Source organism: Natrix helvetica, assembly GCF_964273705.1.
Source record: "Natrix helvetica genome assembly, chromosome: 16".
In the NCBI taxonomy this organism is placed as follows: domain Eukaryota; kingdom Metazoa; phylum Chordata; class Lepidosauria; order Squamata; family Natricidae; genus Natrix; species Natrix helvetica.
In genome coordinates, this window is record NC_138563.1 from 6,724 (window position 1) to 21,700 (window position 14,977).

Below are 14,977 nucleotides of genomic sequence, written 5' to 3' on the forward strand. Positions count from 1 at the left end.
CTTGATGGCTTCCTCCATAATGTCTCTTAAAGGAACAATCCGCACCCTGTAACTCACTGCGCATGCTTCGCTTCCCTGCTCTGCCTGAAAAATATTTCTTTAAACGACTGCTGTCCCTTCCTTAGCCACGGCACGGCGCTGCTGTCTGTAAAATCGCCTGCCATAGACAAATTACTCTGGAAGGGTCCAAAACGATACGGCTCTTCCGTTGCTTTCTAACTTTTTTTAATTTGTTTTATTATCTGAAACACTGCGGATTTATGTCTTGTTACATCTTGTATTTGTTGCTCTTTTTAAAAAATCGAGCTTTGGGCGCTTTGGGCGCCAAATTTTTTTGCGGACCGAATTGAAAAACCCGTGAGGATTTTCGGGATTAAATTTCGTGCTTAAAATTTCGTTCTTATAAATTGTATTCTTTGCTATTTTAAAAATCAAACTTTTCCCGCCCGGAGGAGAGGAGGAAAACTCCTCTCTCTGCGATCGGAAAAAAGGGTGATTTGGAGGCGAAAGGTTTTCGGAGCCCAAAAAAGGATACCCTAGGTAGGATTGAACCCGGGACCTTAGGAATACGAAGCCGGTGTCTTCCCCACTACGCCACCTTATCTCTCCTTATCGAGAGTTCAATAATAATATCACTTAAAACAAGAACAACGACCCTGTAATGTGGAAAGGTAACATTTTTAAAAACTGCTGTTCCTTCTTTGTCTTGTCTTGGTGAAGTTCCCTTCCTACGCTTAAAAATGGTTGTTACTTCTTGCTGTTATTATAAATCAATGGTTTTGCACCCAGAGGAGGAAAAGACGACCTGGTACCCTGCTTCTGCGTGCCCTCCGACCTTCCCGGGGGCTGCACGTTGGTCCGAAACGCCCGGTCCGCTTCTTCTTGCCTTGACCCCTGTGTCAACGCTCCAATTAATGCACCCGTGTAAATCAGAATTCAAAGACAGGTCGAAAGCTTTATTTGATACTTGAAATTGGTATGAGTTGTGAAAACCGGCTCTGAAAGTTCCTGCCGTTTTCAGCTAATGTCGAGTGAAACTTCCCCGTTTTTCCCCCATGGTCAGATCCAAGTGCCGGGTGTCTGCTTGGTTGCTCCGCTCCGCTTTTTTACTCCGCTTTTGACTATAAAAACGCAGCTATGTATTTCCCACCCCTCCCCGCCCGTTCTTCTGCCCTGTAGCCACCCTGAAGCCTGCTAGGTGGTCTCAGCCAGAATCGCTTCGGGGTTGACGCCGAGTGAGTCCGGTGTAGCCTGCCCACTGCCTGGCTTCCCGGCCTTCCCGGGACTCCCTGCTGGTCGGATGGATGCGCCCTACCGTACCTGAAGCTGGTGCTTCTAACCCTTGCAAGTGGGTCGGGTGGAATTTGACAGGTTCTAGCCGTGACCTACCCCTCACCTCCGCCTACATGTATTTTCTCAACTGAGTCACGCGGCACGGTGGATTGCCGTGCCTCCGCTGTTTTCCTTCCCAAGCAGCGTTCCGAAAGGTAAGTATTCTCTAAATTGTGCAAGCGGTTGTTAAACCGATCCCACCCCTGCTCGGCTATTCTTCCGTGGGAAGCCCTCGGCTCCGAGAAGGTTATGCGCAAATACAATACAATCCTATACCCGTAGAAGGAGTCTCTGTCCAGCCAGGCCTCTGCGCTCTTTCCACGCCCTTTTTCTCTGTCCTGAGTGAGCAAAAGGGTCTCTTATTTCCCTTGTCCGACTACATTGCTATCCTTTGGAATAAATTTTACATGTGCAAGAAAAACGGGGGGGTGGGGGAAGCATTTCAAATTGGACAATACGGTTTTCTGGTCAAAAATGGAATAAATCTTTCGTATGAATTCTTTTCTATTTTTCTTGGTCATCCGATCCCGGATGTCGTCTCCGCCGTCCGTTTCTCTCAGGCTTGGTCGGCGTTTGCGGATCAGCTATCCTTCCGACGCGGAGCCTGCGACTCGGATTTCGAGAGTGCCGGTTCTCCGTAGGTGAGCGGGCGGAAGGTGTGGTACGTCAGGTAGACGGAAGACGTCCGGGCCGCTACCAAAGCGCTGTGCGTGCTCTTGTAAAGCCTGGATCTGTCTGACAAAGAGACAAGCGTAAAAAAAGGAGGATGAGACTCTACAAATGACAAGGATGGCATCAACAGAGGATTGAAAGGAACGAGATCTTATTTACCAAGTAAAATCAGGACTGCAGCACCCAGGGCGAAGAAATGGGTGAAATGCAACTCGACCAGGATTTGGTACGCCAAGGGGATGCTTAAGCCACCGGCTGTGGCTGGTAGCAGCCGCAAAGCCCAGATGGGCACATTGGAGCTGTATTCTAGGATAGAATCGTGTAAAATCAGTACCAACCGAAAATACAGGCGTAGCAATAGCACTTAGCCTTATATGCCGCTCCACGGTGCTTAACAACACTCTCTAACCAGTTTACAGAGTGAGACTTTTGCCCCCAACGATCTGGTCCTCATTTTACCGAGCTCGGAAGGATGGAAGGCAGAGTCAGCCTTGAGCCTGGTGAGATTCGACCTGCCAAATTGCAGGCAGATGACAGCCAGCAGAAGTAGACTGCAGTACCGCCCTCTGACCGTTTCGCCTTTAGCATTATAAAGGTAAAGATTCCCCTCACGTATATGTGCTGGCTGTTCCCACCTCTAGGGGGCGATGCTTATCTCCGTTCCAAAGCCAAAGAGCCTGCGCTGTCCGAAGACGTCTCTGTGGTCATGTGGCCGGCATGACTCAACACCAAAGGCGCATGGAACCTTCCCACCAAAGGTGATTCCTATTTTTCAACTTGCATTTCTTCACGTGCTTTCGAACTGCTAGGTTGGCAGAAGCTGGGAGCAGGGACAAGTCACGGGAGCTCACTCTGTTACGTGGCACTAGGGATTTGAGCCGCCAAACTGCCAACATTTATGATCAACGAGTTCAGCATCTTTGCCGCTGAGCCGCCGGGTCCCTAGCATTATAGTTTCCTTTATTTCCAACCCCCCCCCTCTAGTTTGAAAACAGTTTAGCTGGAGGGTGAATCATAAACCGCTTTACCTGCTCCTATCCTGTTCCGCAGAAAATTTCCATGAAATCCCCCTAAATAACCTGAAAAAGAGAAAAATAAATTGTCCATGGCCAAAACTTAAATTAAAGATCTGACTGCATCCGTATTTTTTTCCAGCGATACATCGATTCCCGCCCCCTCCCCCTTCTCCATCTAGATACTACACACATATTGTAAACTTTGACAAACGCAGTAATCGGTTCAAATATTTTATTATTTGAATTGACATATAGCCCCGATGTTCCACTGCCGTGGATTTTGGGTGGCGCGCAACAAAAATAAAAAAAAGTAGAAAATAGATAATACGTAAAACTGCACAAACGCTTCATAATAAAAATGTTTGAACCGAGGGTCCTAAAATATTAGAATACCTTAAACTCCTGCCCGGGAACAAAGCTGGATGCATAAATTATGAAATTCAGGTATTATGACTATCAAAAAAGGGGAAGAGGAAGATATCCCCGAAGGAAACAACGGGAGTTGCATTATATAAAACCCTTAATAAGGGCAGGAATGTCATGGCCTCGAGGCTCAAGTTTTGACTGCCGTATTTTTCGGAGTATAAGACGCACCTTTCTCCCTCAAAAAAGAGGCTGAAAATCTGACAGGGGACAGTACGCAAGATGTGAAGGAGGGATGGGCCGTGGCTCTGCCAGAAGACAGCGGGGAGGAAGCGATATTGAAAAGACTCGGGTCACAAAAATAAGTATATTTCAAACATTATTGCAATTGTTGATATAATTTAATTGTTGGAAGTGACATGAGATGATTGAATATATGGTTGATACAATGTAAAACAAAATGCTGCCAATGTTGATCTCTTACTTTTTGGTTTTTTCTTCTGTAAAAGTTGAGAGATTTGGGGGGATTTCTACCTTTCGCACGATGTAACTGTCAAAAATTTTTGTATACCTATTTACCCCTTCCCGTAAATGTTTGTAAGAACTAATAAAATTCTTAAAAAAAAAAAAAAAAGAGGCTGAAAATACAGGTGTGTCTTATACACACCGAATACAGCGTTTTTGGCCTCCTGAAACCCAGCCCCCTTCGCCAAAATGGCCGGGCGTAGGTTGTAGGTGGCCTAATATTACTCCAATTCCCGACAGTAGAGAGTAGGGAGAAGTGCCTTTGTTTGTTATTGCGGGATGAATTATTTGAAAATTCCCATACCTCCGAGAGCGAAAAGCATGTGGCTGAATGGCGGTCCACTATCATCTATGAAAAATATCCGCTTCGTGTACAAGGAGAGGAACTGGCCGTAGTAAACTTCATCGAAACTGGAATAATGCAATAAAATAAAAATTTTTTAAAGAGATATATATTTCTCATCAAACCCTTCAAACAATTGGATGTGTCACCCCAACAGATAAAACTCACCAGATTTCAATTCCAAAACAAGAAGCGTTGTAGTTACAGAGAGTTATTGACGTACGGCCACAATTGAGTATGTTGCCAAGTGAGAAATTTGCTAAGTGAGCTTTGCCCCCTTTTACGACTCTTCTTGCCACGGCCGTTAAGTGAATCGCTGCAGTTTTTAAATTGGGAACTCAGGTTGTTAACTGAATCTGGTTTTCCCAATGGACTTTGCTTGTCGTAATGTCATAAAAGGGGAATATGTGATCACGGGAGCCACTGCGACTGTCATAAATTTGAGTCGGCGCCCAATCCTCTGGATTTTGATCACGACCGGGTCGGAGTGCTGCAACGGTCATTTACTGTGAAAAATGGTGATAATTGAATTACTGCTGTTGTTAAATTAGTAACGTTGTTTATTAAGTGATTTTCATTTAACCTCTGAGATTCACTTACCATCTGTGCCAAGCGAGGTCACAAAAGGAGGCAAAACTGACTTTTAGCAACTGGCACCTAAAGTTTTGGGCTGAATTAGGGCTGTAAGTAGCAAACTATCTTTCGTAACAGAAGAACGATGTAGCACGAAGCCAAATTTAGTGGTTTACTTCTATTAGTCCGTTCAGCCACGACTCCGTCTGAGCTCCATTGTCCGCCGTGACAACTCGATTAATGTTAATCTCAATTTATTTTCAAGGGCTTTTTCACATGCCAAAAGGTGGAGTGAATAATAAATAATTTTATGTGTTTAGATTAAAAGCTTTTAAAAACGCAACGGTGAGGTTTTCCGCAGACGGTCTTTATAAACAGACAGAAAGAAAAGTTTTGTTTTAATTCCCGGAAAAGCCATTGTTGATACCGACATTTTTAGTCTACTAAATCTATGGCATCCCCATATATTGGAACATGGTTTTTTTTTACTCAAGACTTTTTTTTTTCTTACATAAAATTATAGGCATACATTCACATAGTTATTCTTCTTTTTTATATTCATCGTTCTTATGCATTTGACGTTCTGTTTACAGGATTAAAACATACTGTTTGGGTTGCTTTGTTTACCATCCCTCGCCTGTTTTAAAACCACCTTATTTTTGCCTTTCTTTTCTCCCTCTCTTCCTTCTCTACTTCCTCCCTTCCTCCTCTCCTTTACATTCCTTCTTCTCTTACCACTCCCCTGCTTCTCCCTTCCTACCCATTCTCCTTCTCTCTCTCTTACTTCCATCTTGCTCTCACCTCTATCTTCCTTCCTTTCCTCCTCTCCTCTCCTCCTCTCTTCCTTTCTTTTTCGGTTGTTGTAGGTATCTCTTCCAGCTCTTAATTGTTATTTTCTTGGGGTGGCATTTCTGCAAAGACAAAAATAACTTAGTATCGTTCCTGGTTCCCTTTCCTTCTCAAATCTATCCTGATTATGTCCCCCCCCCCCCGCTTTGTATTTTACTTTTGAATGTATACTTATATGCTATTATTTTCTTTTCTACTTCGCCCCCCCCCTCTTCTGTCCCTTTTCTACTTAATGCTGTATCGCCTAGGTTCCAGGAATATGTTTGCTCTGGGATAGGACAGATCACACAGCCGGCTGACCAATCCAACCACAGTCAAAACCACCAGGTTGACATTTATTTCCACCGAAAAGACAATTGGCTGCTTTAAGAATCCGAGCATTTTACAGAATAACCTGGGAGCATCTAAAAAAAAAAGGAAAATCGGTCCCATTCGGAAAAAATAAAAATCAGGCACGCTCTCAAAACTGTTGGAAAAGTTATGTTATTCATACCAGTCAGCCATCCACAGACGCAGAGAGATAAACATCTTTCGCCATCGTTGAAAAGAAACAATAAAAACGTAAGGAAAGAAAAACACCACAACACCCCCCCTCTAGCTGCCCATAATTAGATAAGCAGGGATTAACTCCAGACTATCAAGCAAACAATAGTATCTTAATTGAGGAATTACCAAGGAGAAAACCACACCTGCAAGGCAAGCTACTGTATATAAACAAGAGAGCAAATCCACGAGCTCACTAACATTGGTGATGTACCTTAGTAGGGTAATGAAAAGCCTGCAATGAAACAACCGAGGGCAGCAAGGAGCCCGGTTTAACCCTGAGCTACAGGGATAGGTGGCCCAAAATGCCAAATGCAATCTAAATATTTGGCTGATTGAGCAACAAGCCATAAGAATAATAACAGGGGAGAGTGACGGTATTTGGGAGATAGCAGAAGAGAAAAAACTGGAGAAGATAACAAAATTAGAAAGCTATGCAATGCCTTTAACCCCATACAACCACAACATCTGCCTTTCCTGGGTCCTTGATACATGGATACAGATACAGAGTAACTAGGTTGGAAGGGACCTTGGAGGTCTTCTAGTCCAACCTCCAGCTCAAGCAGAAGACCCGATACCCTTCTGAACACATAGCTCTCACATCACTTCTTAAAAGCTTTCGGTGATGGAGCGGTTATTATTGAAAGTGTGTTTATGAATATTCCATTGGCTGCAAAACTGATGCAAATCCTACTATTCAGATACATTGTGTATCCTTCTCTTACTCCTCCTTTTCTCCTTCCTCCATTCCCACTCCTTTTCAGCACTTTTGACATTACCTGGTTCGGTCATGAAACGTCTGCAAGAAAACAAACAAGCACAAAGAGCACCAAGGACCCCACAGTCCTCCTCCCCTCCTCCTCCTCCTCTCCCCCCAAACCCTACTCCTTTTCAGAACTGATGACATTAATGCCAGATCCGGTCTAAACACAGTTCTAGGCTGCATCAACAGAGGGACAGAATCAAGATCACGTGAAGTGTTAATACCACTTTATAATGCTTTGGTAAGGCCAAACTTGGAATACGGCATCCAGTTTTGGTCGCCGGGATGTAAAAAAGATGTGGAGACTCTAGGAAGAGTGCAGAGAAGAGTAACAAAGAGGATTAGGGGACTGGAGGCTAAAACGTATGAAGAACGGTTGCAGGAACTAGGTATGTCTAGCTTAAGAGAAAGAAGGACCAGGGGAGACATGATAGCAGCCTTCCAATATCTGAGGGGTTGCCACAAAGAAGAGGGAGTCTAGCTATTCTCCAAAGCACTTGAGGGCAGGACAAGAAGCAACTGGTGGAAACTCATCGAGGGGAGAAGCAACTTAGAACGAAGGAGAAATTTCACAGTGAGAACAATTAATTAGTGAAAAAACTTGCCTCCAGAAGCTCTGAATGCTCCAACACTGGAAGTTTTTAAAAAGAGATTGGACGGTTCATTTGTCTGAAGTGTTGTAGGGTTTCCTGCCTAAGCAGGGGGTTGGACTAGAAGACCTCCAAGGTCCCTTCCAACTCTGTTATTCTATTCTGTTCTGTTCTATCTAGCTGACTGAACGACCAACCACAATATGAAGCATCAGCGTTCGCCAAATACCCATCAATCCTTATATCGTGCGACAATGCCTGTTAAAACACCACAAACCAGCATTGGAGCCTGCAAAGTTGCAAACTCTCTCCAGCAATTAATTCTCTCTGCGTCCATCTTTTGCACCAACCCGTTCTTCTTTTACACTCCGGCTGGCTATGCACGCCTGGTAAAAATATTTGTGTATAAATCTTATCGATATTAATACCCGGGGGTTTGCTTTCACTGTCTTCCCGATTATTTCGAGAAACTTACCCGATCCCTTCTGCTTCTGGCTCGCCTGCTTGGTTCAACCGCCTTAAATTCTCACCGCCCTTCTCCCCCTTTTCCAGGAATGCGCTCGCTTTCGTGCCTGTGTTCAGGCGGCGGAGATGGGACATACCAATGATAAGGGGGGGGTGAGAAAGGAGGCGAACATGTAGTCCGCTCTACTCCTCTACCGTGCAGAAGGCAGGAAGACAGGACCGGAGGTGACATCACGGACCCGGACGGTGCCACAGGAACAAGAAACCATAGAGCAGCCCATGGGCTCTCGCTCACCCCACCCCGTCTAACCATTTGCAACCGGGTCGGTTACCAGGGAAACTACAGGCCCCAGAATTCCTAGTTTTACACATCTCCGACTGCAAATCTATTTCCATTACCCAATTTCTGCCGTTATTTACAGCAGAGCAAATGATTCTCTCAATAATGTCTCTTAAAGCAACAACCGCGACCCTGTAATGTGGAAAATAAAATTTTTAAGGGCTGATGTTCCTTCTTTCCCGCCGTCCCGTGGCGAATGAAGGAACAGCATCCCTTTAAAAAAAATATTTTTCAGCAAGAGCGGGGAAGCGAATCATGCGCAGTTTGCAGGTGATTTTATGGAGCACAGCGCCGTCCCGTGGCGAATGAATGAACAGCAGCCCTTTAAAAAAATTATTTTTCAGCAAGAGCGGGGAAGCGAATCATGCGCAGTTTAAAGGTGATTTTATAGAGCACAGCGCCGTCCCGTGGCGAATGAATGAACAGCAGCCCTTTAAAAAAAATATTTTTCAGCAAGAGCGGGGAAGCGAGTCATGCGCAGTTTGCAGGTGATTTTATAGAGCACAGCGCCGTCCCGTGGCGAATGAATGAACAGCAGCCCTTTAAAAAAATTATTTTTCAGCAAGAGCGGGGAACTGAATCATGCGCAGTTTGCAGGTGATTTTATGGAGCACAGCGCCGTCCCGTGGCGAATGAATGAACAGCAGCCCTTTAAAAAAATTATTTTTCAGCAAGAGCGGGGAAGCGAGTCAGGCGCAGTTTGCAGGTGATTTTATAGAGCACAGCGCCGTCCCGTGGCGAATGAATGAACAGCAGCCCTTTAAAAAAATTATTTTTCAGCAAGAGCGGGGAAGCGAGTCATGCGCAGTTTGCAGGTGATTTTATAGAGCACAGCGCCGTCCCGTGGCGAATGAATGAAAAGCAGCCCTTTAAAAAAAAAAATTTTCAGCAAGAGCGGGGAAGCGAATCATGCGCAGTTTGCAGGTGATTTTATAGAGCACAGCGCCGTCCCGTGGCGAATGAATGAACAGCAGCCCTTTAAAAAAATTATTTTTCAGCAAGAGCGGGGAAGCGAATCATGCGCAGTTTAAAGGTGATTTTATAGAGCACAGCGCCGTCCCGTGGCGAATGAATGAACAGCAGCCCTTTAAAAAAAATATTTTTCAGCAAGAGCGGGGAAGCGAATCATGCGCAGTTTAAAGGTGATTTTATAGAGCACAGCGCCGTCCCGTGGCGAATGAAGGAACAGCAGCCCTTTAAAAAAAATATTTTTCAGCAAGAGCGGGGAAGCGAGTCATGCGCAGTTTGCAGGTGATTTTATAGAGCACAGCGCCGTCCCGTGGCGAATGAATGAACAGCAGCCCTTTAAAAAAATTATTTTTCAGCAAGAGCGGGGAAGCGAATCATGCGCAGTTTAAAGGTGATTTTATGGAGCACAGCGCCGTCCCGTGGCGAATGAATGAACAGCAGCCCTTTAAAAAAATTATTTTTCAGCAAGAGCGGGGAAGCGAGTCATGCGCAGTTTGCAGGTGATTTTATAGAGCACAGCGCCGTCCCGTGGCGAATGAATGAACAGCAGCCCTTTAAAAAAAATATTTTTCAGCAAGAGCGGGGAAGCGAGTCATGCGCAGTTTGCAGGTGATTTTATAGAGCACAGCGCCGTCCCGTGGCGAATGAATGAACAGCAGCCCTTTAAAAAAATTATTTTTCAGCAAGAGCGGGGAAGCGAGTCATGCGCAGTTTGCAGGTGATTTTATAGAGCACAGCGCCGTCCCGTGGCGAATGAAGGAACAGCAGCCCTTTAAAAAAAATATTTTTCAGCAAGAGCGGGGAAGCGAGTCATGCGCAGTTTGCAGGTGATTTTATAGAGCACAGCGCCGTCCCGTGGCGAATGAATGAACAGCAGCCCTTTAAAAAAATTATTTTTCAGCAAGAGCGGGGAAGCGAGTCATGCGCAGTTTGCAGGTGATTTTATAGAGCACAGCGCCGTCCCGTGGCGAATGAATGAACAGCAGCCCTTTAAAAAAATTATTTTTCAGCAAGAGCGGGGAAGCGAATCATGCGCAGTTTAAAGGTGATTTTATAGAGCACAGCGCCGTCCCGTGGCGAATGAAGGAACAGCAGCCCTTTAAAAAAATTATTTTTCAGCAAGAGCGGGGAAGCGAGTCATGCGCAGTTTGCAGGTGATTTTATAGAGCACAGCGCCGTCCCGTGGCGAATGAATGAACAGCAGCCCTTTAAAAAAATTATTTTTCAGCAAGAGCGGGGAAGCGAGTCATGCGCAGTTTGCAGGTGATTTTATGGAGCACAGCGCCGTCCCGTGGCGAATGAATGAACAGCAGCCCTTTAAAAAAATTATTTTTCAGCAAGAGCGGGGAAGCGAGTCATGCGCAGTTTGCAGGTGATTTTATAGAGCACAGCGCCGTCCCGTGGCGAATGAATGAACAGCAGCCCTTTAAAAAAATTATTTTTCAGCCAGAGCGGGGAAGCGAATCATGCGCAGTTTAAAGGTGATTTTATGGAGCACAGCGCCGTCCCGTGGCGAATGAATGAACAGCAGCCCTTTAAAAAAATTATTTTTCAGCAAGAGCGGGGAAGCGAGTCATGCGCAGTTTGCAGGTGATTTTATAGAGCACAGCGCCGTCCCGTGGCGAATGAATGAACAGCAGCCCTTTAAAAAAATTATTTTTCAGCAAGAGCGGGGAAGCGAATCATGCGCAGTTTGCAGGTGATTTTATGGAGCACAGCGCCGTCCCGTGGCGAATGAATGAACAGCAGCCCTTTAAAAAAATTATTTTTCAGCAAGAGCGGGGAAGCGAGTCATGCGCAGTTTGCAGGTGATTTTATAGAGCACAGCGCCGTCCCGTGGCGAATGAAGGAACAGCAGCCCTTTAAAAAAAATATTTTTCAGCAAGAGCGGGGAAGCGAGTCATGCGCAGTTTGCAGGTGATTTTATAGAGCACAGCGCCGTCCCGTGGCGAATGAATGAACAGCAGCCCTTTAAAAAAAATATTTTTCAGCAAGAGCGGGGAAGCGAGTCATGCGCAGTTTGCAGGTGATTTTATAGAGCACAGCGCCGTCCCGTGGCGAATGAATGAACAGCAGCCCTTTAAAAAAATTATTTTTCAGCAAGAGCGGGGAAGCGAGTCATGCGCAGTTTGCAGGTGATTTTATAGAGCACAGCGCCGTCCCGTGGCGAATGAAGGAACAGCAGCCCTTTAAAAAAAATATTTTTCAGCAAGAGCGGGGAAGCGAGTCATGCGCAGTTTGCAGGTGATTTTATAGAGCACAGCGCCGTCCCGTGGCGAATGAATGAACAGCAGCCCTTTAAAAAAATTATTTTTCAGCAAGAGCGGGGAAGCGAGTCATGCGCAGTTTGCAGGTGATTTTATAGAGCACAGCGCCGTCCCGTGGCGAATGAATGAACAGCAGCCCTTTAAAAAAATTATTTTTCAGCAAGAGCGGGGAAGCGAATCATGCGCAGTTTAAAGGTGATTTTATAGAGCACAGCGCCGTCCCGTGGCGAATGAATGAACAGCAGCCCTTTAAAAAAAATTTTTTTCAGCAAGAGCGGGGAAGCGAGTCATGCGCAGTTTGCAGGTGATTTTATAGAGCACAGCGCCGTCCCGTGGCGAATGAATGAACAGCAGCCCTTTAAAAAAATTATTTTTCAGCAAGAGCGGGGAAGCGAATCATGCGCAGTTTAAAGGTGATTTTATAGAGCACAGCGCCGTCCCGTGGCGAATGAAGGAACAGCAGCCCTTTAAAAAAATTATTTTTCAGCAAGAGCGGGGAAGCGAGTCATGCGCAGTTTGCAGGTGATTTTATAGAGCACAGCGCCGTCCCGTGGCGAATGAATGAACAGCAGCCCTTTAAAAAAATTATTTTTCAGCAAGAGCGGGGAAGCGAGTCATGCGCAGTTTGCAGGTGATTTTATGGAGCACAGCGCCGTCCCGTGGCGAATGAATGAACAGCAGCCCTTTAAAAAAATTATTTTTCAGCAAGAGCGGGGAAGCGAGTCATGCGCAGTTTGCAGGTGATTTTATAGAGCACAGCGCCGTCCCGTGGCGAATGAATGAACAGCAGCCCTTTAAAAAAATTATTTTTCAGCCAGAGCGGGGAAGCGAATCATGCGCAGTTTAAAGGTGATTTTATGGAGCACAGCGCCGTCCCGTGGCGAATGAATGAACAGCAGCCCTTTAAAAAAATTATTTTTCAGCAAGAGCGGGGAAGCGAGTCATGCGCAGTTTGCAGGTGATTTTATAGAGCACAGCGCCGTCCCGTGGCGAATGAATGAACAGCAGCCCTTTAAAAAAAATTTTTTTCAGCAAGAGCGGGGAAGCGAATCATGCGCAGTTTGCAGGTGATTTTATGGAGCACAGCGCCGTCCCGTGGCGAATGAATGAACAGCAGCCCTTTAAAAAAATTATTTTTCAGCAAGAGCGGGGAAGCGAGTCATGCGCAGTTTGCAGGTGATTTTATAGAGCACAGCGCCGTCCCGTGGCGAATGAAGGAACAGCAGCCCTTTAAAAAAAATATTTTTCAGCAAGAGCGGGGAAGCGAGTCATGCGCAGTTTGCAGGTGATTTTATAGAGCACAGCGCCGTCCCGTGGCGAATGAATGAACAGCAGCCCTTTAAAAAAATTATTTTTCAGCAAGAGCGGGGAAGCGAGTCATGCGCAGTTTGCAGGTGATTTTATAGAGCACAGCGCCGTCCCGTGGCGAATGAATGAACAGCAGCCCTTTAAAAAAATTATTTTTCAGCAAGAGCGGGGAAGCGAATCATGCGCAGTTTAAAGGTGATTTTATAGAGCACAGCGCCGTCCCGTGGCGAATGAATGAACAGCAGCCCTTTAAAAAAAATTTTTTTCAGCAAGAGCGGGGAAGCGAGTCATGCGCAGTTTGCAGGTGATTTTATAGAGCACAGCGCCGTCCCGTGGCGAATGAATGAACAGCAGCCCTTTAAAAAAATTATTTTTCAGCAAGAGCGGGGAAGCGAATCATGCGCAGTTTGCAGGTGATTTTATAGAGCACAGCGCCGTCCCGTGGCGAATAAATGAACAGCAGCCCTTTAAAAAAATTATTTTTCAGCAAGAGCGGGGAAGCGAGTCATGCGCAGTTTGCAGGTGATTTTATGGAGCACAGCGCCGTCCCGTGGCGAATGAATGAACAGCAGCCCTTTAAAAAAATTATTTTTCAGCAAGAGCGGGGAAGCGAGTCATGCGCAGTTTGCAGGTGATTTTATAGAGCACAGCGCCGTCCCGTGGCGAATGAAGGAACAGCAGCCCTTTAAAAAAATTATTTTTCAGCAAGAGCGGGGAAGCGAATCATGCGCAGTTTGCAGGTGATTTTATGGAGCACAGCGCCGTCCCGTGGCGAATGAATGAACAGCAGCCCTTTAAAAAAATTATTTTTCAGCAAGAGCGGGGAAGCGAGTCATGCGCAGTTTGCAGGTGATTTTATAGAGCACAGCGCCGTCCCGTGGCGAATGAATGAACAGCAGCCCTTTAAAAAAAATATTTTTCAGCAAGAGCGGGGAAGCGAGTCATGCGCAGTTTGCAGGTGATTTTATAGAGCACAGCGCCGTCCCGTGGCGAATGAATGAACAGCAGCCCTTTAAAAAAATTATTTTTCAGCAAGAGCGGGGAAGCGAGTCATGCGCAGTTTGCAGGTGATTTTATGGAGCACAGCGCCGTCCCGTGGCGAATGAAGGAACAGCAGCCCTTTAAAAAAAATATTTTTCAGCAAGAGCGGGGAAGCGAATCATGCGCAGTTTAAAGGTGATTTTATAGAGCTTCCCTGCTCTTACTGAAAAATATTTTTCAAAACGCCCGGTCCGCTTGTTCTTGCCTTGATCTGTATGCCAACGCTCCAATTAATGCACCCGTGGAAAGCGGAATTCCGAGACGGGTAGATCCTTCGAAAGGTTTTTTGGATGCTTGAAATTGGTACGAGTGGTGAAAACCAGCTCTGAAAGTTCCTGCCTCGTCCTTTCTCGCCTGGACTACTGCAATGCAATGGACTACTGGACTACTACTGCAATATATGTATTTATTTATATGCATCCTATTTGTGTTTTAGCCTGACTGTACACCGCCCCGAGTCCCTTTTGGGAGAGGGGGCGGTCTAGAAATACGAAATAAAGTAAAAGTAAAGTAAAAGTAAATGCTCTCTACGTGGGGCTGCCCTTGAAGAGCACCCGGAGGCTTCAGCTGGTCCAGAATGCGGCCGCGCGGGTTGTCATGGGGGTACCTAGGTGCTCCCATGTTACACCCCTTTTAGGCGGCCTGCACTGGTTGCCGGTTGTTTTCCGGGTGCAACTCAAGGTATTAATTATGACCTTTAAAGTGCTCCATGGCTTAGGCCCAGGGTACCTGCGAGACCACCTACTGCCACCGGTAGCCTCCCACCGTCCAGTACGATCCCACAGAGTTGGCCTCCTCAGGGTGCCGTCGGCCAGGCAGTATCGATGCAAATGAATCGGCTTTTGAAATCCTGTCGTGTCAGTAAAGGAAACATTTGCCACCTAGCGTTCTTGTACTGTGCCTCCCCACCCCCACCCACCCAATTTACGTCCATCCTTGGATGCTGAATTGCTACCCTAGTTAACGGCTAACCGCTTAACAGCCAGCAGGCTGCCGCATACACCAGACAAGGAAATGG

At 46.0% G+C, this 14,977-nt stretch overlaps 1 protein-coding gene across 1 annotated transcript; it reads right to left on the bottom strand.

The window, feature by feature from the left end:
- Window positions 1–293: 293 nt before the first annotated feature.
- On the bottom strand, window positions 294–8,403 carry LOC309399747 (protein O-mannosyl-transferase 1-like). Its single transcript, XM_081967833.1, has 5 exons — window positions 8,045–8,403; window positions 4,213–4,319; window positions 3,033–3,083; window positions 2,164–2,310; window positions 294–2,067 (listed from the first exon to the last, which is right to left on the bottom strand). The coding sequence occupies exons 1-5, from the start codon at window positions 8,167–8,169 to the stop codon at window positions 1,913–1,915; spliced, it is 585 nt and encodes a 194-aa protein (XP_081823959.1). The 5' UTR covers window positions 8,170–8,403; the 3' UTR covers window positions 294–1,912.
- Window positions 8,404–14,977: the final 6,574 nt, after the last annotated feature.

Excerpts from the sequence above, each read along its gene's own strand:
- LOC309399747 (XM_081967833.1), bottom strand. The coding sequence starts at position 8,169 with ATGTCCCATCTCCGCCGCCTGAACACAGGCACGAAAGCGAGCGCATTC. Across the intron at positions 3,084-4,212 it reads CATGCTTTTCGCTCTCGGAG|GTTATTTAGGGGGATTTCAT; the intron begins GTATGGGAATTT and ends TCTCTTTTTCAG. Across the intron at positions 2,311-3,032 it reads GCGGAACAGGATAGGAGCAG|AATACAGCTCCAATGTGCCC; the intron begins GTAAAGCGGTTT and ends ATTCTATCCTAG.